At 37.5% G+C, this 24,206-nt stretch overlaps 4 protein-coding genes across 8 annotated transcripts in view; 3 read left to right on the top strand and 1 right to left on the bottom strand.

The window, feature by feature from the left end:
• The window catches only part of LOC108051130, a 52,231-nt gene extending 34,821 nt beyond the window's left edge, over positions 1-17,410 (top strand). Inside the window, exons 2-4 of the mRNA XM_017133111.2 lie at positions 11,491-11,982; positions 14,227-15,217; positions 16,559-17,410. Of these exons, the coding sequence (XP_016988600.1) occupies positions 11,510-11,982; positions 14,227-14,410 (657 nt within the window). The 5' untranslated portion in view covers positions 11,491-11,509 and the 3' untranslated portion in view covers positions 14,411-15,217; positions 16,559-17,410. The remainder of the gene's footprint in view (positions 1-11,490; positions 11,983-14,226; positions 15,218-16,558) is intronic.
• Positions 6,987-7,728, bottom strand: LOC108051131. Its single transcript, XM_017133112.1, has 2 exons — positions 7,629-7,728; positions 6,987-7,566 (listed from the first exon to the last, which is right to left on the bottom strand). The coding sequence occupies exons 1-2, from the start codon at positions 7,698-7,700 to the stop codon at positions 7,081-7,083; spliced, it is 558 nt and encodes a 185-aa protein (XP_016988601.1). The 5' UTR covers positions 7,701-7,728; the 3' UTR covers positions 6,987-7,080.
• Positions 9,100-10,769, top strand: LOC108051079 (protein germ cell-less-like). Its single transcript, XM_017133030.1, has one exon. The coding sequence runs from the start codon at positions 9,210-9,212 to the stop codon at positions 10,767-10,769; it is 1,560 nt and encodes a 519-aa protein (XP_016988519.1). The 5' UTR covers positions 9,100-9,209.
• A 5,272-nt stretch (positions 17,411-22,682) lies between the features above and the next one.
• LOC108050844 (low-density lipoprotein receptor-related protein 2) overlaps positions 22,683-24,206 on the top strand; it is a 163,158-nt gene continuing 161,634 nt past the window's right edge. For 3 of the 5 annotated variants that reach the window (XM_044461169.1, XM_044461172.1, XM_044461167.1), the window contains exon 1: positions 22,683-22,897. The gene's annotated coding sequence lies outside the window, so the exon portion shown is untranslated. Of the gene's footprint in view, positions 22,910-24,206 lie in introns of all 5 variants that reach the window. The other 2 variants (XM_044461173.1, XM_044461168.1) reach the window with 1 other exon arrangement.

Genomic DNA, 24,206 nt, shown 5'->3' with positions numbered 1-24,206 from the left:
ATATATATATATTTATTTGACCCCCGAAAACTAAAAATCCATTAAAATGCACTTGAGGGTGCCACAGGATGCAGGCGGAAAATCTCTAAAAGGACGATAGGAAGTAAGTGGAAATCACAGAATTCAATTTGAGCAATTTCCTGTTTTTCAAAAGGTGCTCGTCGGGTGTCGGCCAAAATTAAAATGTGCTAAGCAGGCCAAAATAAAAAAAAAAAATTGAAAAAGAGAAAACGATGGAAATGGAATTGGAAGGCTCTTGAAAGTCACTCAGAATAAAAGGAGACCCGAGTAAACACTTTTCCACCTCCCTGCTGCCTTTTCTTTTCGGCTTTCCATGGCGCACTTTCAATTGAATTTTTCAATTCAAATTGAAATTAATATTCACTTTGAGGATATCAATATACACGGCTCTATATATGTACATCCTGGACTGGGATTAGTCTCCCGCAGGCGACACATCCGCAAAAAAAAATCAATAACGTAGGGAAAACCCGGGCCAGAATTTGTTTTGATGAGCTGGAATTAATGGAAAATTCAAATAAAGTACAACTTTATCGATTTGTGGGTATTGGGTGAATTAAGATAAAAAAAAAATAGGATTTATATGGGGGCCATAAAGAAGATGCCAGACATTTACGACAACCATTTGATTTACTCAAATGAGGACAATGTCAAAGCCAAATTGTAAATTGACAATGGGTCATAAAAAAGGGAAAACCCAAAAACCCAGTGAAATGAAATGGAAAGTGAAATGCAAAATGGAAATGGAAACGAGAAGCGTAACGCGTGAGTTAAAAGGAACCTGTTCATCTAATAAGTGTAATCATCATCAAATAATATTTTATAATATAATGAGTGGGAGCCAAATGAAGCTGAACTAGATGAAAAGAAGATTGCTCCTAAATTTGTATATCCTTTTAATACACCCGACTTAATTTAATCTACTTTAAATTATCTAAAATAAGAATAAAAAGTAAAGCATTAAAAACAAAAGAAATAGATACGGTACTTAACACTTTACGCATTCCTGATTTTCCCGAAAATATTAATAGTGTGAACATTGCAAACTTTAGAGGGTATTTTGAAAAACGTTTCCCCAGAAATTTACCCTTGAAACTCCAAATCATTGACAGAAAAAGTCAATTAAATTTTCATTTGCTATCTGAGTAATTGAAATTGATGTGAAATAGTTTGGGGGTGAAATGAAACAAAGAAAATCTGGGGGCTGGCACACTCGTGTCTGCAGTTTCCTAATTTCGGCATAATAATTGAGGGCGGCAAACCAAATGCAGGCTTCGGGAAACGAACGCAAGATAAACGAAAAACTTTCGGCACTCAAAAACTTGTTTTGTCCTCGTCTCCTGTCAAACTCGTTGTAAAGCCTCGAGAGTCCTGGGCTCAGAACTCATTACAAGAGTCCTGCGGAGGCACAAACTTTCCGACTAATCCGTGATTAAATACTCAGTCCCGGCGACTTCGTCATTCGGTTGGGTGCGGTTCAATCATGCCGCCATAAGCTGATGTTGCCCCTGCCACCGGAAGTGGCCGGGATCCCATTTTGACCCTTTTAAAGTCCTGCACTTCCGGCCAGGGGTCAGGGGTCACCCCTCTCACTCTGCACTCAACTGCCGATGGGTATCAAATTGATGTCGGGAATTCTCTCTGATTCAATTTTTTAGGTGGTATACAACAATTTATCAAGCTAGGATCTACTTAATACACTTCTACTTTATTTTTAAAGTCACAAGACAAAATAAGTGAATTGTAAATTATTTTGAACATTTGTTTTGTGCTCAATACTTAAGGTTAAGATATTTGCCTTTAAATACTATTGTTTACATTTGTTAAAATGTTATATTTATAAATTGTTTTTTAAAAGAATTTTATTTTAAGTATTTAAAAAACAAATAAACGTATACTGTAGGTATTTAGACCAAAATAACAGTTTTTTAATATTTGAATAAAACAAACAAATACTTTTTTAAACCCTTTTTATAGCTTCAAATAAAAATGGACAGTTAAAAATATAAAACTTCTTTTTCCAATAGAGTATTAAGCAAAAAAGAAAATAAACACGAATTTTTCAAACTTTTATGGGAGTTCTTCTTGATTTTTTTATGTGCTTTTCATGTGGGTTCATATTTGAAAAGTATTTGACATTTTGTTGCCTGTTGCCGCCTGCAATTGAAATCAATAAAAGTCAGCCCGAGTACATTTTCTCCTCATTCGTACCCGGATAAAACGGGCTTCAAGGAATATGACGAAAATGCTAAAGACGATGGCTGGAAATTTTCATTCCGCATTTATGATTTTCACACTCTTTCGAAGTCATTTGCAGCGCCATCACGTGCCGACAATCACGCAAAATCATTGCGCCGTCATTTATTAGCAGGACAAAGGGCGGAAAATGGGAAAACGTCTTATGGAGTTGCCACTTCCGCTTTTCCTTGACGCAGGTCCAATGTCACTGCCTTGGAATTTCCCCCCTTATCCACTTGGTTAGGTCACCAAATTGTTTTGGGCCTGCGTTAGATGAAGATATGAAATTTGAAGAGCTCAATTTATCATTTCCAGAGAAGAAAGGCACTTGCAAAAAAAATCATTTCCCGAATATATATTCTCGACTTAAAAGTAGTTTATTCTACTCCTTGGACGTTCTTTTAGATAATACATATTCAAAATTTTTTTTAATACATATTAATAATGCAAAAAAAAATGTATCAAAAAATGCATTTACTTATGTTGTTATTTCATTAAGTACAAACTTAACCATATTGGTTTACCATTTCTCTTTTAGTGTATTTACGGAATCTGGCAGCTTCTTTCAAGTATTTTAATAAAGATTTCAGGCCGAATTGGTGGCCTTCCAGGCACATTTAAGAGCAACAAGTCGAACTTTCCAAATTGACAATAAATAAATGGCACCTGATTCGGGTTTGGTGACCTCTGAACCATTGAACATTGAACTCAAGCCTTGTCATTCAATTTAGATTAACGGCCGGCGAGAAAAATTCATAGCCTTGTTTATATTGCTTGTAGCCAAACATTTTTCTTGTTGACATTTTTCGCCATTTATTTACTCTCGGGACCAATAGACCATCGACCATCTATCTTAATCAATGCATCAATACCCATTTATCCTTTTGATTTGGTGGAGTCATATAGATACATATTTGTGAACAACATTTTGGCCATAAAGTTGATGTTTACATTGGTGCCTTCGCAATCCATCTTTATTTATATTATTTTATTAATTGGTACATACCTTTATCATATGTCATTGAACGTGGCAACTGACTTGGAATAATTGCCCAACGAAATATTGATTGTTTATTTAGAGACAAAATAAGTATTCGCATTACGTTATTTCAATAAATTACAAAATAACAATTTCTGCGCGCTTCAACGATTGCATTAAATTAAGAATAATATTTAGGCAATCTGTTGGCGATTTTGTGTAGGTAAATAAATTTAGCATAATAATACATGATTAGCACTCCTTTTTTAATTCGCAAGCCTTCTTGTCATCATTATTAGCATTATGCTAATTTGTCATAATTAATTTCTTGCGGACTTTAAATTCCTGTGCTGAATAAATTTGTACATAAGTAATTATTATAAGTAATTACTGCAATTCTAGATTTTCAATTGGAAAGTATGCGGATTGATTCCTTAAAAATATAATTGTTTAAATTTGTAATTTGAATATTGGTTAATTTTTTGACCCATAAATACAATCTGACCATTCAAATGGTTTTTAAATCCTGCAATTTGTCACAGTAATTATTTTTTTTCATTCGTTCAGGCACTGTTCCGTTGAAAATCCGCTTAAACGTAATAAAAATAAATTTAAATTGAAATACGCTTTTTGTAGACAGACTTAAACAGACAGCCATGTAAACGAAGACAAAACTTGGGCATTGGTACACTGAGAATATAAATTGTCGCCACCAAATGTTAGCTAATATATTATTTAAAGCTATGAGTTTATTTAGGTAAAGAACAATTTTCACAACTTTGAAGAGCCACAAAAGAGTATTAGCAAATATAGAATAAAATGTAAATTTTCTATTGCAAATAGTGTTCGAGAATTATTTGTTTTAGCTTGTATATATTTTTCTCCAAGTGTATAAAGTTGGGGACAACTCAATCGCCTGGGGATTGGGGTCTGATTTGGGTGTTCCGTGTCTGATTGACCGTATCGCCCAATTTCTGTTCTGGGACCATGGGGTCTCGCATTCAAGGGTCACGCTTTAGCTTCTGTCTGTTCTATTCTAATTAAACCATTTTGAAGTTGATTGCGTTTTCAGTGCGAGGCTTCTGGCTGCTGCTTTCCACCGATAAATCAAATTTAAATGTTTGAGTGCTACTCAAATTGACTACTGCCCACTCTCTCCGCCCCAAAAAAACAAAAGTAAAGCCGAAAGCCGAAAACTGAAAACCGAAAACCCCGAATCGAACACACGCCGCGGCAAAATGTCGAAGGCCACGCGGGGAATCCGCATTGGAATTGGTATCTGTATTCGTGTTTCATGCCCCAGCCTGTTGTGCTTTGTGCGTACTTTTAATGTTATTTAAATACATAATAAATCCGTTATTTAAATTCTTTTCCGGTGGCCTCGAGGGAGAGGGAGATGCCCCAAGTAAATCCAGCCAACTCGATTCGTGTTAAAGGCAAATTACAAATAAGTTATCATTTGAGTCACGGAGTCTAATTTAATTAGATTGTTAAGTCAAACGAAACTCTGTTAAATTAAACTAAAATCTAAGATAAAGCTGACCTAAAAATAATAAAAAGGAAGTTGCTTAATTATTATTCGAAGCAAACAATAATATAATAATAATTGTTGTATTGAAATAAAAACTATTTTCTGAGATAAGCAATAATTGTAGATAAGCTTTTCTCATTTCCTTAATTAGTGATTTTCCGTTAAGATTCCCAATCGCATTAAAGTTCCTGAACAGGCAAACCCCAAAACGATTCGTGACCTTGTTGCCTCGAATCAATTTGACGAAAAGGGACTGAAAAGAGGGGGTGTATATCATAATTGAGCCACTCGATTGGGTTGGCTTCCGTTCCATTGTAGTTCCTGTAGTCAGCAGAACTTTTCCCCAGTTTACCCCCCCCCCAATTTTCCCCGGACTTTTCCCCGTACTTTCATCATTTCCCTGGTGGGTCTATCCGTCAGCTCACACGATGAGTACTTAGCAGGGAAAAAAAAAGAAGCGATTTGAATTTTTCGGCAGCATCTGCCTTAACCCCTAACAACCAATATCCGTCGCTATACCCGAAAGAGACGGCTATAGTGCGTTGGAAAGAGAGAGAGAGAGAGAGAGAGGAGAGCAGCCTGTCAATTTTCATTTTCATCGCGAGTGCGCCAAAAGAGAAATTTAAATGAGGCAATCTTTCCCTTTCTTTTTTTTCTGTGTGTATTTGCTGGCAATTCCTTTTGTTGTTTACCAGGCTTAAAGGCGTACGTGTGTGTGCTGGCTCTTTTGCTAATTACGTGCTGCTTACCAAGGATGAAAAGAGGTGGCGGAGGGGTGACTGCCAAAGATTATGACCGAATTCAATCCGAAATCGAATCAAATCGCTGCAAATCGTCGTCGCTTGCTATTAATAGACGCTCATTATTGGCATTTTTGGCATTGGCCAAAGTCAGACTCACACGTGTGAGGGTGCTTTTCTATTTTTTCCGACTATTGGCACATCTTCGGCGCCAGCAAAATCGGAAAAGTCTCAGCGATGTGAAGTCATTCAAATATTGGGGAAATTGTATTAAAAGTATATATATATAGAAAGAAAAATTAATTCAGCATCTTAAAGTCTTAAATTAAAGGAAAAATGTATTAACCTATTTTGTACTCCTCGAATAAGTAAATATTTTTGATTTTTACATGATTAAATAAATAAATAAGTTACATTTTTTTTTCCTAATTAAGCATTTCTTATCTTTTATCTCCTAAATGGAGGAAATCTCTATTCTTGTGCTTTTTAGCTTGATAAATTGGCAAAGCTTTAAGCAAATGTTATCGCCATGAATTAGGACATTTTTTAACTTCTAGGCGCCAAGTTGTCAGGATCTCATCGCTGGTCCTTGAATCCTCGAATTAAGCCGGCGTCTTGTTGCCCACACACGAATAGGATTCCTTTCCCTTTTGTGATTCTGATGGGTCTAATGCTTAATAACAATTTCATTTACATTTTCGGCACATTTCACATCGACTTTGGCCCAAGCGGCGTATGCGCAATGTCCCGAAACCGAAAGGTATTTTTATTTTTTTTGTTTTATTTTGTTTTTGTTCGCAGCCATTGTTCTGCGACCTAGAAAGGGTTTTACTTATACACCCGCTGTTATATATACATATATATTATACGATTTTTCCGGCTCTCCCATCCCAGCCTACTTTTGAATTCAATTCAATTAATTGAGACATTTTCGTTTTGGTGGGGTTTTTGTTTCGTTTCGTTTTATTTGGGCCTGGGATTTACCACGCCCCCCGCCCTGCCGCCCTGCCGCCTCCCCCACCACGACCACGCCCCCAAGGATATTGGCTTTGTCCTGACTGCAGCGTAATTATAATGCACAAAGGCTAATTAAAGCGCAAACGGGGGAATAAAGGTGAACATTGTGATGGGTTTCGAACTGAAGTTAAAAATACAAAGTAACAATACATACTTTTTTTCCCGATACAGTGTCCTTTATTTACCAATAGGGTTACTTCAAAGTACCACAAAACTGCAGGTTTAAATGGGAGTTAAATGAAATTCCACAGTGTCCCTTTTAATACAAAATTATTAGTTATTAGTACAAAAATATAAACAATAGTTTTTTCATCTAAGGTTTAATTTAGCAATGCACTGATCTATCATCACTTAAAAACACACAATATTAGTAGAAATAAATAGAATTCTTCAGAACATAATTCGTTTAAGTTTTTATATTTAATTAAAACGTAGTTACCATTTGTGCCCATATCGAGATTATAATGAATGTTTTCTCTAATCGCCAGTACATAATAAGTCTGGCAAATAAATATGAATAGGAATTGCTTTAATTGATGGTAGTTGTATCCTCTCTAGAAGGTTTTTTGCACTACTTCAACGACCACCTCCCATATAATATGCACTATTCCGAATGTTTTAACCTCGATCTTGTAGAGGCCGTCGGATAGATAATTTGGAAATCCATCGGTGCTCACTCGGCACTTTTCGTAATGAAATTCCCGTGCGTGAATTATATCCAGGGTGCCCTTGAATTGCGGCAAATCGGAACAGTTGGCGGCGGATTTCATGATGATGTCCTTGTAGAAAGTGTTCAGCGCATCGTAGACTTTCCGGCGCGGTACGGAAAAGGGTTCCAGTTTATAGGTGCCCCCGCCATCGGTGCTGCGATAGATGTTCACCTCGGCCTCAAGATCCCTGGGTACGTCCGTGTTGAAGTACAGGGTACCAGTTAGTCCGAACTCCCCGCGACTGATGCGATCGAGGCGAGTTGTACCGCCGGCTATCGACTCATCGCTGGTCGACATTTGAACCGATCTCATCATATATGTCCAGGTTTTCTGTTTGAATATTTCATATCAGTTTAAATTTAATAATACGAAATATTCTAAAAACTACTCACTTGATTTGGGACGAGGTTTCCCAATGCCAAATAACTAGAAACCAGGAGTATGAATATGGGCAGCATTCTCATTGATGGTTCTGCCTGCTCTTAATGTTTTCAAATGGGTTACCTATTTATATGCATATTTTTTGGACAATTCTAAACTATAAAATCAGTGTTAACCCGTTTCCGCAATTGCCGTAATAGTTATAGCAATTCAGTAGTCAGTGTATTCATGACACGAGCAGCCTTATCGATCGTAGATAATTATAAACGGTCGTATTAAATTAATTAAAAGCGAAACATCGAAACAGATTTTGATCTAAAGATAAAACTGATTTTTATTTATTATCTTCGTGTTTCTTTGATTCGTTTTTTATTTATGTAACAGACACTGTTCCATAACTACTAGGGTTGTCAAAAATTTTAAAAATATCGTATCGATGATATTTTTTTTATCAAAAAAAAAAAATGATAATATTTAAAATATCAGATAAAAATGTCGATATATTTGATATTTTTTGTGTTAAATGAAAAAATTGACCGCCCACAATAAAAAGACAAAAAGTTTCTGTTTAAAAACAATAGCATTTTATTATATATATTTTATGCCCAGTGTGCAGGGTTTAGGGATTTTAATAATACCCTTTGCGTTATGTGTGCGTCAGTCATCCTGCTTCTTGAGTCGCACACAACACATTTGATGGCGGACGCCGTTTTTTATATCCGTATACTTTGATTTTACACTCAATTTTTTATTTTGCGCCTGAATTCTTTCACTCGATGTCACTTTGGAATTCAGAGTGACCAAAGACAAAAACATCAAAAAATAAAAAATTACGATATAAATATATTATATTTAGAAAAAATATCGATATATTGATATTTTGATATATTATCAACAACCCTAATAAGTACTGACCATGAATTTTGAATTTTTCATTAATCCAGTTGAGCTTTATGGTGCGACAAATTGATTCAGTGTTTATCTGACACTTTTCAATGTTTTCATTTTTTTCCTTTTTTTTTTTGCAAATTTACCATTGAATTTACACAACGCCTCCATGGACAATCCGACAATCAAAGTAAACAAAAGTTGGGCCGCAAAAATCAAGCTCAGCTGCGGCAAACTTTCGCAGTTGATTTAAATTTTTGCTAACCGAATTTGATTGCTGAAAAGTTGCCGCCTGTGCACAGTGACCACAAAATGTCAACAGCACTTCTCCTCTTTTATGCTGCACTCAAACAAATAGAGTTTAAATGTGCGCCTGAAATGGGGGAAAAAAATGGGAATGGGTTTCTTAATCATTTAAAAAGTTTTTAAAACTTTTTTTTCGAACTAAACTTTTAATTTTGAAAACGAAAGTTGAAATAATTGAATTATAAAATACAATACAAAATTGACAGATCTTAGGTGCTTTGATTTTAATGTCTTATTTTTAATACAAATCGCACGCTTACTCAGAAACGCCTAGAACTTTAGTCGGTGTTTATTTTATTTTTTTGCTACAAAGTTGGTGAACGTAAAGTGCAACTGGAGTTATATAAAACTGCAGATTTGTAACTGCATATTTACAAGGGGTACTCCTTTGCTGAGCCATGGGTCAGATCATGGGCTTTATGAATAAGAATGTGGCGGAGGTGTTTGGCAACCGGCGGAAACGAAAGCGAAGCACGGACTCCATGTTGACCAAGGACGACCAATCCCAGATGGACACCACACAGCCCAAAAGGAAGAAGCTTCTTACCACCACACAGTACATATACAAGACTCTTTTTAAGGAGGAGAAGAACTCTGATGTGACCGTAATGGCCTTGGGCAAAGTCTGGCACCTGCACAAAGTCTACCTGAGCCAGAGTCCCTACTTCTACACCATGTTCAATGGAACGTGGCGCGAGGCGCAGCAGAAATTCATTCCGATCGCGATCCTCGATGACCGGATCACCGTGGCCAGCCTGGATGCCGTATTTGGATCTATGTACTCCGACGAAATCGAGATTGAGTCGGCCGATGTCATATCCGTCTTAGCCACGGCAACGCTGTTCCACTTGGACGGAATCATCGACAAGTGTGCCGAGTTGATGGTCGACAACATCAGTCCGGAGACAGCTAACCAGTACTATGATGCAGCCTGTCAGTACGGTGTAGTTGGAGTCAAGAAGTCCACCTTCCAATGTCTCCAGATCAACCTGCTAAGCATCTATGGCAAGCAGCCGAACCTGCTGAGGCACATCTCAATCGAACTGATGAGTGACCTCACCGCTAGCCCAGATTTGTACGTAATCCAGACGGAGATCTCGCTGTACACACTGCTGCGCAGTTGGATGTTCCTGCGCCTGCATCCCGACTACGATCCCGAGGACCCGATACAGCAGACGGAGGCGGTTAAGATGCAGGAGCGACTTGTCCAAGCCGGCGTGGAAACGCACACGCCCATTGGAGATGTCGTCCAGTGGACGTACTTCACCAGTCGCCTGGAGGAGCGCTCGTTCCTGGCCACGCCCGAGGGGCAGCCGTATGTGAGGGTCTTCCAGAAGCTACGAACACAGTACCTAACCAACCACTACATGGATCTGAAGATTATCCACAATGACAACATCATACCCAAGGAGTGGCTCTATCGGCACATCCACAACCACTGGGATGCCCTACTGCGGATTGATCACGGGCAGGAGGACTACAGTCCCCAGCAGATCGACAACGAGCAGTTCCTTGAGAGCTGCATGCGCTGTGGACGCATGTTGCTCGAGCCTGGCTACCAAAATTGGCGCTGGACGGGCTTTAACTACGGCCTGGATCTCATCCTGATTATGGACTCGCGCCGACTGAACATTCGTCGTCGCCACCAGCACGAGCACGAACGTGTGCTCAGCCTGCAGACGAAGCGCAAGTTAATGGTCCGCATCACGGTGACCTCGATAGACGACCAGCGCCGGGCAGTGTTCACCCAGACGTCCGAGATCTGCTCCCTTAGCCTGGAGAGGAACGAGGAGGTGCCGCTGATGGTCCTTGATCCAAGGCTGGTTCATCCTCTGCTCATCTCCATCAATATGCTGGTGGTGATGCCGCCCAATCAGAGTTTCAAGGAGATTGTTCCACTGTCCATACCCATTTCGGAAATCGATTCGGCTGTCCTTATTGGCCAGGACTCGTTGTAGTTGTAATTGTAAACTCGTTTTTCGCCATCGCGATGGCGATGTTTTCTTAATACATTAAAAAAAAATAGAAAACTCTTAAAAAATACATTTATTCCAAAAATTCGAGGAAATTTCCCATAGTGCATCAGTTACGGCTAATCGAACTGATCTAAACGTTTGTACATTAAACATTAGCATATCGGCGATCGGTTGGTATGCACAGATCTATATTTTTGTATATCGTTTACATCATTAGTATCTTGTAATAGCGCTTAACGTCATCTACTTGTTTAGAGTAGACGCACGTTGTAAATTCGAAGTTTTAAGATTGATTATTATCTTTAACTAAAAAGAAACACTGTAAAGAAATTATGATTTAAGCTTCTTCGAATCCGTCTAGTTCAACGCATGTAATAACTTTCTCTAACACATTTTTTACTCGCTTCAGTACGCACAGTAACAATTACCTTGAGCGATCATTTATTAAAGATTTATTATTTATTAAAGAATTTATTCTAAAAAAAAAACAAAAAAAATAATAATAATTGCAGAAAAGGCAAACGTTTTTTTCGTTAATACGCAATCACTTATAAAGGCTGTCACAGAAGTATGCAGTGAAAAAAATGTCGAATTGGTATTCTGATCTCAAAATATATTGTTGCATAGTTATTGATAGGGTTCCTAACCAGTGATCTCCAATATTTGTCATCCAAAATAATTCGAATATTTTTGATTGTTGCAGAACAAGTTCGGAAGTCAGGATGCGTCGCTCCTCGTTCACGCCCGTCTTCAACCTGAGCACCCAGGAGCCGCTGATCGTGGTGGAGGAGTCGCACACCGCGGAGGATGGCGACGACCTTGAGGGGGCGGCAGGCGGTTGCGATCCGAATGCCGGTGGTACACGGCGCTCGAACAGCGACGACTCGGAGCCGGACTCGCCGGTGAATCCCTACCTGCTCTGCCCCTTCCCCGACATGCAGCAGCGGCGCAAGCACTCGCTGCCCTCGCTCCAAATCACCGAGGGCATCACCGCCAGCCAGGTGCGCCGCCTATCGGAGGTCGGCGGCGAAACCGGCGGCCTCAGTCCCAAGGAGGTCGAGTTCCTGGCCACGCTCTCGCAGAAGGCCAATCCCTCGGCCGGCGGACGACGCCATTCGGTGGTGACCATCTCGGCGGTGCCGCCAACGCTATTCGGACGCAATCGCCGCGAGTCCATTTCCGGCGTATCCTTCAGGTAAGGCACCGCACTCACCATTGACCATTAGCCATCAGTCACCGGAAGTGCGGACCTGCCGCGCAGCAGGACATGCAACCGCAGCCAGGACCGGTTTGTTAGCCCATACACTGCTCAAAAAGAAACAGCACATTCACATTGTTTAGTTTTCAATTGAAAAGAAGCCACAACAACATCTAAACTGCTTTAACTAGCTTGCATTTTGCCCTAAAAAATGCTCTTAAAAATTAAGCTAATTTTCCCTATCATTTATCATGATAAATTTTAGAACCTGCTCATTAACATAATTTACAAGAAACAGTAAATATCTAATTTAAAATTAATTAACAATACAAAAATAGATTTTAATTAGCCAGAAATTATAAAAGTAAGAATTATGTGCAATTACAATTATATATAGCAGACCTTGGAGCGATGTTTCCGTCTTAAGAAACCCCAAGAAATCCTGTTTCGAGTCGGAACTCATATAACCAAGATATCCAGTATATTTCTTTCAGTGCATATATCCCTCCATTTGGATATCTCTTGCCCTTTTCCTATCTGCGACTCTATGTACCGGGCCTAATTGAATTGTGCCGCCGGCTGTTTCCAAGCTTTTGTGCTGTGACAGCAACATTTTGATACCCGAATGGGTGAGGGGCGGAGACGGAAATGGGCGTGGCCAGGACGTGAGCTGGGAATGGGCGGGAATAGCCGGGGGCATAATGAGATTGTCATAAACTGCGCCCGGTCATTGCCATCTTATGAGGCCAAATAATGAGTCTAGCAATCAATGCGGAGTTGCAATAAAATCTCAGGGATTTCGATAAGTTTGATTCACTTTTTTTTGGGACCTTCTCCAACAACGATTTTATTTGCCGCCTATTTATGGATGAAAATATGTTTTATAAAAGTTAATCTAAGAAAAATAAATATAAGGGCATAATTGGAAAAGTTAAAACAAATAAACTATTTCAACTATTACAATTATAAAAGCTATATCAACTAAATTGCAATTTCTAAAATATAATTGTAACTTGTTGACCTCGAAAATAATTTCTAAAATAATATCAACAATATAGTGGCAATAATTTATTAGTATTCTGAATAATTGGGCTTCATTTAAGTTATTTAGAGCATTTTTGGTGCGTTTTTTTTGCCGAAAAGTTAGTGACATCCTGACCACATTCACATCCTGACTTTGCCCAAGTACTGTGTGCCTGCGGTGGCCATTTAAATTGCAGCCCACCCAACTGGCCAACTCCCCCCTCCGATTTCCCCCGTGTCGCGTGTCCATTAAACGCCCAACGCACTTTACGAGTCCAACTTGGCGGCTGAAGATGAGCGACCTCAGGGACGAAATGGCAACGGGGCGTATAATTTATGCTAAAGTGATAACCGCAGACCCATCAACCACTTACTATCGGTGCACACTGATGTGGGGATAGCACAGGCAGTAAAGTAAAAATTGAAACAGCCCGAGCTTAAATGTCAAATCGTTTCGCATTTTTTTTCGTTGTCTAGGCACCTCAAGAAAAGGTAATTTCGGAAGAGGCTAAAAAGAAAATACAAAATAAAGGTACCATGGCGAAAAATAACAATGCAATCTTTTAAAATAAAGCAGGATGTTTAAAAGCACAAAAATAGCTTTAGTTTTTTACACTAAATAAATGAGGACATATATTTTAATGGTATTTTTTTGTGTTTTGCTTAAAAAAAACTTTTGGAAATGCAATTAAAAAATGGAATTTTATATACCTTCATTAAATTATGTGTATGAAGGGGCAACATTCTTATGTGTATGAACGATGTTGCCCCTTTTTACACATAATTAAATGTAACTGTATAAAATTCCATATTTTAATTGCATTTCAGAAAGTAAGTCATTTTTTGAGCACTTTTTTTTAATTTAATTTTTTTAATATACATATTTTTCATTCAAAACTTAAGTTGGAACATTTTTATACAAAATGTATTTAGCATATTTCAACAATTATATTAATAATAAATAGCTTATAATTATTTTTATATTTAAATAGTGGAGCTGTGTTTTATTTTATAAATGAATATTTCCAAGAAATGTCTTTTACAATACAAAACAAAATATAAAAAATGTAAAACATATTTTACTAGTTTCTTGTTATGATAAGAGCCTAAAAGTTTTTTGTTCAACATGGGGACATGTTTTAAGCCGAGTGTTTTAAAATAGACTTTTGGATATTTTAAGAAATCAATTTAATATGAACCTTTTCCCCCCTTTTGCAGTGGCAGTCGCCGGGGCAGCGTCATCGCCGGACCGCCGCTGACCGACCACCGCGGCAGCGTGCACAACTTGCAGCTGGACATCATGGACGGCATTGTGCAGCAGCGGAAGACGCGCAGCGGCAGCGGCGTCTGGACAGCGCCCGTTCTGCAGGAGGCCGACAGCAATGTGCCCGTGCAGACATAAGCGGTTAAAGGACACGCAGGACATCTGGGAGGTGGACAGACGGATGGATGGATGGATGGATGGATGGATGGATGGATGGACGGATGGATGGGCAGTCGAATGGATGGCTGGGATGCGAGCTGAACGGATGGATTGGATGGTGGTAACTGGGCAATACAAACAGACGCCTGGCTACTCCGCCACTCGAACTGCAAATGGACCTTTATAAACATTTCGTGTTTTCCTCACGCACACCCCCCCAACCCCCCACGACCACCACCCACCATCCGATTTTTCGCCGGGAAATTGCTTTTCGTGGCTGCCGCATAAAGCAAACAAACAAACCGCAAAACCGCACGAAAAAATCGCACGAAAAATGATTCTTTTGCCATTTTTCGGCGGGAGCTGAAACAAAAATAAGAAAATACAAAAATAAACAAAAAATTATTAAATTTCGAAAATGAAAAACTGCAGTTAAACAAAGAGCGAGATGGCGAGCTGGTTAAGATTAAAACAATTGGTAGAAAAAGAGGAGAAGTGGAAAAACAAAACGAAATGAAAACATTGAATGAAAAGCAACAGAGAAAAGCGCATCGCGACCATTTTGATTGCCAGCAATTTCCGTTAACACCTGTGCCATGTGCCACGCCCACGAATGTCGCCGGTCCCCTAACGCCCCCAAACCATCTGGATGGATAATTGCAAATAATATTTAATTGAAGTGTTAAACAGGAATGACAAAGGCAAGCAAAGATAGCACAACCTTCGAAACCCTTCCCCAAAATAATGACATTTCCCAAATGGTCAAAAAAGGAACAAATACCCAAAGTAAGTTGTATATCGGTGCACTTTATCTGGTTTTAATTTTCTTTATTTTTTTCAAGTCGAATAATATATATACCGATATCCCAGCTATTTACTAACTTTCAGTTAACATAGCTTTACATTTTTTGTTCCATGTTCAATCAAATATCAAATAAATGCTTTGCCTATTTTTAAAATTTTTTAATAATTATGTTTTTTAAAATTAAGTATTAAATTCATGTCAAGTACATTTAAAAACAAGAAGCAAGTAAATGTCAAATATTTTTAGCTTACCACAATTTGTGCCAAATTTTTGTATAATTTGGTGTAATTTTTTCTCTTTAGCAGGTAGTCCGTTAATTGCAGGTGTATGTTGTACCAACTTTTGGTTTCCCCCTTCTTTTATTTTCGTATTTCTCGCATTTTATTTTTGACATTTGTCAATGGGCTGTGTGCATTTTTAATAATCCCAGTGCCAGGGCAGTTACACATAAAAAACACACACACACACACACACACACACACACACACACAGCACATACATAGCGAAATGCAGCTTTGCCCCAAGGCCACGGGCCAGTGGGTGGTGGGTGGGGAAATGGAGGCCAAGGACGTGGCAGCCCTGACTCCTGCGGCCAACGTGGCGTATGAGTAATATTCTGCAGCAACAGTTGCATCAATGACAATGCCATGACCAAGGAGAGATGGGGTGTGTTTTTAATGGCTTGTCCACTGGACCACCGATTGCCACGCCCCCACTGTCCCGCCCAATAAAGCTAATTTAATGTGAACAAAGGAGGGGAGTGAGGGGGGTGTAGTGGGGGTGGTCGTAAGCTCTTAATTGAAACGCGTGTTAGTTTGCATTCCAACCCACTCAGTCGTCGCCCAGAAACTAATTATAGAAAATCAAAATGCAATTGCGTTCGCCAGCTGAACTGTGTTTAGCTGACTGCCGCCGGCCATTTGGTTGGCAAAACGAGGGAAAACATCAGTTTGTCCTCGCTAAGCGCCATAATCATGTGGGGCAAAATTAATGGCCTCAAATTACCAAATGTCCTTTGGCTGAGTTTGCCCAGTTCCTGACAGATGGCTGGGAATTAATAACGATTAATATCTGCCGGAAAGTTGCTTCCTAGATTTTTGATTCCACGATTTATGGATTCCAGGAATAAAATATGTTGGCTAGGCCAAACGGAATTTAAGAAGAATTTGCATGCTGTTTAAAATGCATGTACAAATGTTAACTATTTTTAGACCAACACAATAAATTAAATCAATAAATTAAGTTAGCTTTACGTTTTTCTTTATCTCACTTTAAAACTACATATATCTTAATAAAACAAATACTTCTCGTTCTCTCAACAGGTTCCATCAGCAACCGATTTAAAACTAAAATACAACTCTATGTTATTAATCTATAATAAAGCATTACAAAAATTAAATCAATATATTGTATATTCAGGAATTGATAAATTAGTGAATAACTAGCGAAAACGAAAAAAAAGCCGACTTAAAAAATAACTATTTACTTAGGACCTAGCTACTCCTCATTTTTTGGACGTTGTGTAGATTTGTGAACCACCGCATGGAAGAAACCACCAAAGAAGATACTAAGATACAATCCCACAGAATATATATCTATAGAGCAGAATCCAACTCGATTAGAAGTGGAAATCCTCAGGTGCTTTTCGATCTAACTTGTTTTTCCATTTGTCAGTTAGCTCTTAATCCCGATTGATTCAATCAACAAGTGCAATCAAAATTCAAGAGAGTTGACAAATGTACCATGTACCTAAAATGAAAAACCCAATATTAAACTTTAAAGCGGAACATAAAAACATGAAAATAAAACCTTAGACTAAGTGAAACGATTTATCGCCCAACCAGAAATAAAACGAATTGGAAAATCAACTATTTTTGAACTGGGCTTGCTGCTTGCCCAGCCCAGCAGGTCAGCCAGCCTTTAGTTCGAGTAGCCATCCCCAAAATCTGAAATCCCAATTGAAACAAATATTTTATATATAACGAAAAAACAAATATGAGAGTTTGGAGATTTCTTCAATTTTATTTTTGTTTTGTGGGGTAACAAAAAGCAAATCAATGAAACCAAATACTTAAAGGTTCCACACAAATATCTATTGATTTCAAATTCCCCGAAATGGTGTATGCAATTGAAATTTTAAATTGCTTATTAAGACGTAATTTATATTATATTTTATATACACAAAAATTGTTTTTGGAAAAAAATGTTTTTACTTCCTATTCAAATTAACTCTTTTTTAAATCTTAAACAAACAATGGAAACAAGTTTATTTGTATTGCAAATCGTATTACAAATTTTAAATTCATAGATATTTTTTCCCCAGCTCAAATTTAGTTACCGAAACTGAGAATGGAAATTCAAATTGAAGAGATCAGCACGCTCTCGATTCGCATGAGTTTTCTTTTATATAAGTCTCGATGTTGTTATTGCTTATAGAGTATAGGGTATATCCTCACATAATAACACTTAGAATGTACATAACAAAATACTCAAATATTAAATTTACTCTTCGCTTTCCTCTGTTCGAAACGGAAACGAGTTTGCGCCTTCTTAGCACTCCGGGAAATTGAAGGAAAATCCCCAAAAATTAAAGGAAAGTGGGGGAAGAACTTAAGAACTCCCAAAAAGAAAAATCCCACTCCTCTATTTTGACCTGAGAAAATGTCGCTGGACGACGAAGAAAACATAAAAAAGAGACGTATGTAAAACCAAACTAGAGAATTTTTTTATTATTAAACATAGTCAAGGATAATCAAGAAGAGGCGATGGAAAGTTGAGCAGAAGCTGGCGAATGATTATGAGAAACAAATGATGTAAAAGATATATTTATAGAAATGAACTATATGTATACATACTGACAGATTGATTATATGATTATATAGTAACTTATTGTCACAACGCAAGAGCAATCAATGTTTAACTTTATTAAATGTTACAAAGAGTTTTAAATATTAAATATACTTAAAGAAATATATATACATATATACCTATATATTGCAGATTATATTCTATACATATAATTTGTAGGTGAAGCTAAGAATAATAAAATACTAGACGTACTCGTAGTTTGCCATTATGTTTGCCAAAAATCGGAAATTAAAGTAAACGAAGTTGTGTCAGCCATTATAGAAATTCCAGGAAAGTTTTTGATGTACAACTCTATTTACTGGAAAGCGTTTGAATAACTCATTAAAATCCATTTGTAAATCTATTGTACCCGCCAAATAATATTCCAGCATGAGTGGTTGTTTCGTGAGCAACTGTCCTAATATTCAACTCATACAATCCATAATAAAATCTTTGGAAAAATTAAAAAAAAATATATATATGTAATTCACAAAAACTTATATAAACAAACTTCGGACTGGCACTCTTCATAATTTTTTTGTTGTTAATATTTATTGAAAAATCGTTATTCTTTTGTGTCTTAGCAATAATAATATACAAAAAATGTGTGTGTCGCTCTGTCTCTGTCTCTATTGTGTTTGAGATTACTCGGATCTTATAATGAATATTATTACTAAACAAATAAAAATGAATAAAGAAAAGTAAGAAGGAAAAATACGGAGGAAAACACAGAACGGAATCCACAACAGAAAGTAAAATTACTAATTAAAAACGATTACATACAGTAGACATAAGAATACAATGATTAAATAAAGAAAAAGATTTCCTTAAATTAACATTGGTGTAACGATTTTTTAAAAGGTTTGGCGGTTTGTCTGTAAAGGGAAAACTAGAGCTTTTAAATATACAATTTGAGCTTTTAATAACTGTATTTATTGGGGCATCATACTTTCACTTATATAAAAATAGTGTAAAATGATGTATTTTAAATGCTGTTTTAAGCTTATATTTGACCAGAATTTTTTTTATTAACGCAGAATGTGTTTGCAATGTACAAACACGCAACTATAAGTCCTAGGAAAACCTCGAGTTTTGAATTAAGACTAGCCCATTTTAGGCGCAATAATAAAATTGTATTATAAAATCGGTTGTAACCTATGCTTACTTTTCTGTTAATTAACAGCCGCTACAGCAGCAGGTAAGTCGCAGCGGTTTGTGTCGCGGCTAAGTCCATTTCATCTTCCCCTGCCTAACCCCAGATGGCGCCAGCGAAAAAGCAGAAACAGGACGCAGGACTTCCGCTCGGCGACCAGTACTTGTAGTCCCCGACAGATGGCACCACCAATAAGGACGCGTGGCGAGGACACAGCATCACAAAGCTGTAAAGGCAGGCTTACTTTTATTCAATTTGAATTGTACTATTTGGCGCGCATTTTGAAAAGAAATATTGCTTGCTATGCGTGTCAAGTTTTTGTGATTATTGCTAAACAAACAGATTAAGATTGAGTTTGCCATAAAATTGAATTAAAATGGCAATTGAAATACAAATTCAAGAATATATAAAATATATCTTTATAATTAAGTAGTAAATAAATCGTAGGATCGTATTGAAAGAAGTTTCGAAAAAGGCGGTGCAACAGGATACCTTCAGGTGGTTTAATTATGATTTAATATCGTATCATATCAGTTAACTTAATTTTATTTACCAGAAGATAAATGGAGCGGACTGAGAAGGCATCGACTTACAAGGAGCGATTGCAGTTGATTTCATCTAAAGCTTTTTTTAAGCTTCTCATTAAAATCAATTTTAAAAATAATCTTAGTAGTATAGTTACGTTCATACAGCATTTCCCATGGGTTATGCAAAAAATTACTTGTCGAAAAAACGTAAATCAGTTAACAGTTAATGTGTCGTGTTGTCAAAGTTTTCCAATTATTAACATGCACATCGCTCCCTTTTATAATTGACCTTATGGAATATCCGTCGGATCCAATTACATTTCCGGAACAGTAGTAAAAAGCCGATTTGCAGATGAACTACACGATAAAGCTATAGAAATCAGATTACAAGTTGATTGTATTTACGTAGTGGAATACAAAAAGAGACTTCAATTTTTTCGTTAAATAAATTTGATTTTTCGTTCTATGAAAGTAATAATAAACAACAAAAGCAAATGAAATATATTAATTGTGTGTATAATTTGTGTAAGCCGTGAAAGTTCCAGTCATTTATTAAGCAGACAAAACGAGCTAAATTGCGATCAAGTGCCCGACCTTGGCGCGCCGCCACTCAAGAACATGCTCAACGGCTGGTTAAACTTTGGATGGTTAATACATTTATTTTGATTATTTTCGGGCGGGTCACGCTTTCGCGCCTGACCCTGGTCTTAAAACGCGCAAAAATCTCTGGATAAATAAATAAGAACTGCACGCTTTTAAGCGTTTATGCATGAAAAGTTGTTTTGCTTTTTCCGATTTGCCAATGGTTTTCTCTGTGGCATATCCCCTTTCACTGCGGAATATCTAAATAAAAATGTTTTTATTTTCGGAACGGGAATGGGGGGAGGTACTCTACATTTTTCATTAAGACACACTGGCGATAACAAAGTTTCTTTATTATCCGTAACGTTCGGTAATGTCTCCGAAAGCGATCTGGATCGCCTGAAAATGCATTTCCTCGGTATATACATATATATATGCGATATCTTTCTACTTGGGCCACCTGATAGGCGAAACAGCTTTCCTCCGCCGAAAGCCTCAAATTGTCCGATTCCCCTTCCAAGAATGCGGAACCCCAGAAGGCAGGGAAAAGTTTTTAAGAGCCGAAACAGCTGTTCATTTGCTGACTGACTTGCCGGCAATTACTGCGATTTTCCGCAGAGTGAGGCGGAAAAAGGGGTACACAAAATAGTTAAGATACACTCTAAAAGTGAATACAAATTCCCGAATAGTCTACGCTTTCGTTAGGGTGAATTAAATTGTAGTTAAACAAGAAAATTGATTGAGTTTTTGATGGAGATTTCATTGAGATAAAAACAGGCGTTAAATTGATCGAAAAAAACATTAAAACTTATCATTCAGAGAATTGTTAAGTGGCGTTTTTAAAATATATTTTTGAATAGAGCAAAAACAAAATTTTAAATTATATAAACTATCAACGATTTGGATCATAAAATCACAGTCAAACACTAACTAATTTATTTAATTAATATTACATAATTAATAATACAAACCGAGTATTTTTTGTTTATTTTTTTGAATACATTTTTTATTCGAGGACAGCAGCAACCTGTTGAAGAGCCTTGCAACCGGCGGCCGCAACTCGATCCGCGCTTGCCACAAGCACGGCCTGCTGTCCAACATGTTGCACGTGGCAAGCAGCGGGCAATTGTTTACTCAATATTCTCGACATGCCGCAGATTTCGCCTCCAGCAGAAAGAGAAAATAAACATGGGCCTCCTGAAAAGATATCATTTGTCGGGCGACAACCGCGATATGTATACACATGTGTGTGCACTACGAGTCAGCGGCTTAAGTAGCTGCTCTAAATAATAAATTCAATTGTAATCAGAATCGTTTATGTAAATATTCAAATCGTCAATTTACCCGGGGAGACGAGGAATTGTCCTCCAATAATCCGCGAGTCGGCGAAAGTGAGGGCGATTTGGAGATCGTGGGGCAGATGCAGATAAGCACCCCATTAAGACAACAATAAACTCAACAAGTTGTTCTGGAAAACTGTCAATTAGATCCACGCACTGTGGCAGCAACAATTGCCGACCGAATAAAAACACAACATGCAACATGTTGCACGTGTGGAGCTCGCTTGAATAAGCCTCTAAAATTATGTTTTACCAAGGGCATAGAGGGGGTCGAAAAATTTATTTCATAATTTTTAGTCCCTGCATTTTGAGAATTTATAAAAAAAAATACAACGAATTTCATATTTGGCTCATATATACAAGGGTGGTCAAAAGTATTTGCACAAATTACACGTACTTACTCTGTATATTCGTCTTAAATATAATTGTCTTAAAAAAAATTAAACAAATAATAAGCTAATTTTTATAACTTTATATAGGCTACCAGATAGTTGAAAAATTTCGATTCAAAGTTTCGGTCCAGTCAATAAAATATAAACTTAATACAAAATAAATTTAATATATAAATGTTAAGTACATTCCATAAGTACATTACATTAAAAGTTAATAACAACATTTATTTTTCATAAATCTGTGAACAATTTAAATATAAATTTAGTCTATTGTATTACAATGTTGTATATGTTCTTTCGCTTATCTTATCTTATATTTTTAAGCTGAGCCCTTACATAAAGATATGTATTCGGCAGTGCTGTTTCCATCTTGAGCGATAAAGGAAAATGTAAATGTGGTAAATTAATGAGAGTTTGGTGGTAAATAGTGAAATAAAAATTGAAATACTAAAAAGGGAACCCCGTTGGAACGTGGCGCCGCTGTGCGTGTAGGCATGGCTGCAACGCAACATGTTCGACGGTTCGACGGCCGGCGGAGGTTCGATGGGGTCGGTTGGCGGGTCGCCTTGGAACCGCTGGCATCCGCTGGTCAGTCGCTCGCGGAGCGTCGTCGTGAACGTTCAGCCAGCGCGGCTAATTCTTACCTATAGTGACAGTGATACTTACTCAGATCCGAACCCAAATCCGAATCCCACAGATACGTCCAGCGTGGGCAGTCCAGAACAATAACAATATCAGAGCCGAAAACGCTTAAAAGCGGAGTTAACTGAAACAAAGGCATCCCGAAAATTCCTGTTGAGTGTTTCGAGTTTTTTTTCGAGTGAGTGCGGCGGTAAATATTTCGACCATTTTTTTTTGCTGTGCCTTAAAAAACATAAATAAAAAAAAAAAACAATCAGTGAAAATTGAAATCCCTAAATATCAAAAAGAAAATATGGAAAATATTCGAATCGAAAAAATGCAGGCCGCAAACAAAAGGGGCAGACAGAAAGAAAGCGCTTTTATTATTTTATTTGACGATTTTTCTTCTTGCGATTTTTATTTTGCACACTTTGTTGTTGGGTCAGTTGGCGGCTTTCGCCACTTTACGAGCAACTTCCTTTTTTGGCCGGAGAAAAACCAGTCTGGCCAAGAGACCACTGGCCAAAAGACGTCGGTGGTGCGGCCCAAACATCGCAAATGTAAACAAAACAGCAGCAAGCCGTATTTGTTTATGACTTGGCCAGGATAAACCCAAAGCCCTGAGATTTGAGAATCGAGACTCGAGACTGGGAATCCGAGATCCGAAAATGATTTGCTACGACTTCCCCGCCAGACATTCTCAAGTGCGACTCAAAAGCCCCCCGCATAAAACGCCCGGTGAAAGTTTCCCAGTCGCAACTTAGAACTCTCTTCATTTTCGGGTTTCTTTATTTTTTGCTTGATAAATGAGTGGCTGGCATAGCCCCCGGGGCGGTAAATCATCTCTGCTTGTGGCACTGACAATTTCACAAATTTATATATTTGCCACAACACCGAAACACTCACAGCCGAAAGTTTTCCACTTCGAGGGCGAATCTGAATAGCTGGAAAAGTTACAAAACAAAAAAAAACAAAAATAAAAGTCGATTGAGCCAATCGGATTTACAATGTTCATATATTCGAAATATTCAAGAAAAACAATCTTTTCTTTGGAAGTAAATTTTACCGATGTATCAAAAGGTCTTCCATTGAACTCACTAGTTTAATCTAGTGACTTATAAAAAATAAAAATGTTTATTTCAAAAATAATAAAAAATTTTGGTGATAACGATTGGCACAAAACTTAACTCATAGCTGGTCTAAAAGTTGTTTTAAATAGTACATATAAAGAAATTAAAAAATGTAATTGCTTTTGTCAAATATTCAGAACAGATTTTTAATTTATTTAAAATATCTTTGTGACATTTAACACAGAATGAGCAACTTACCTTTACAAATTATAGATGTGCTCGCTATAACATCTAATATATCAGATATGTGACCAACTTGAATTCTCGAATAAATAGATGGTATTTGTTTGTTCCATAGAAACTGGAGCCACCTTTAGTTCCCATTTTAACTGGTTCCCCCGCTCGAGAATTCTCCATGTCGGCTCTCAATTTTTTCTC

This window comes from Drosophila rhopaloa, unplaced genomic scaffold, assembly GCF_018152115.1.
Source record: "Drosophila rhopaloa isolate 14029-0021.01 unplaced genomic scaffold, ASM1815211v1 contig_3, whole genome shotgun sequence".
Classification (NCBI taxonomy): Eukaryota; Metazoa; Arthropoda; class Insecta; order Diptera; family Drosophilidae; genus Drosophila; species Drosophila rhopaloa.
Note: the sequence above shows the minus strand (reverse complement) of the source record. Positions and strands in the feature narration are given on the sequence as shown.

What these genes read in the sequence shown, in the direction of transcription:
- LOC108051131 (XM_017133112.1), bottom strand. Translation starts at nt 7,700, where the DNA reads ATGAGAATGCTGCCCATATTCATACTCCTGGTTTCTAGTTATTTGGCA. An exon ending in GAAACCTCGTCCCAAATCAA is followed by an intron (nt 7,567 to 7,628) that starts GTGAGTAGTTTT and finishes ATATTCAAACAG; the next exon opens with AAAACCTGGACATATATGAT.
- LOC108051079 (XM_017133030.1), top strand. Translation starts at nt 9,210, where the DNA reads ATGGGTCAGATCATGGGCTTTATGAATAAGAATGTGGCGGAGGTGTTT.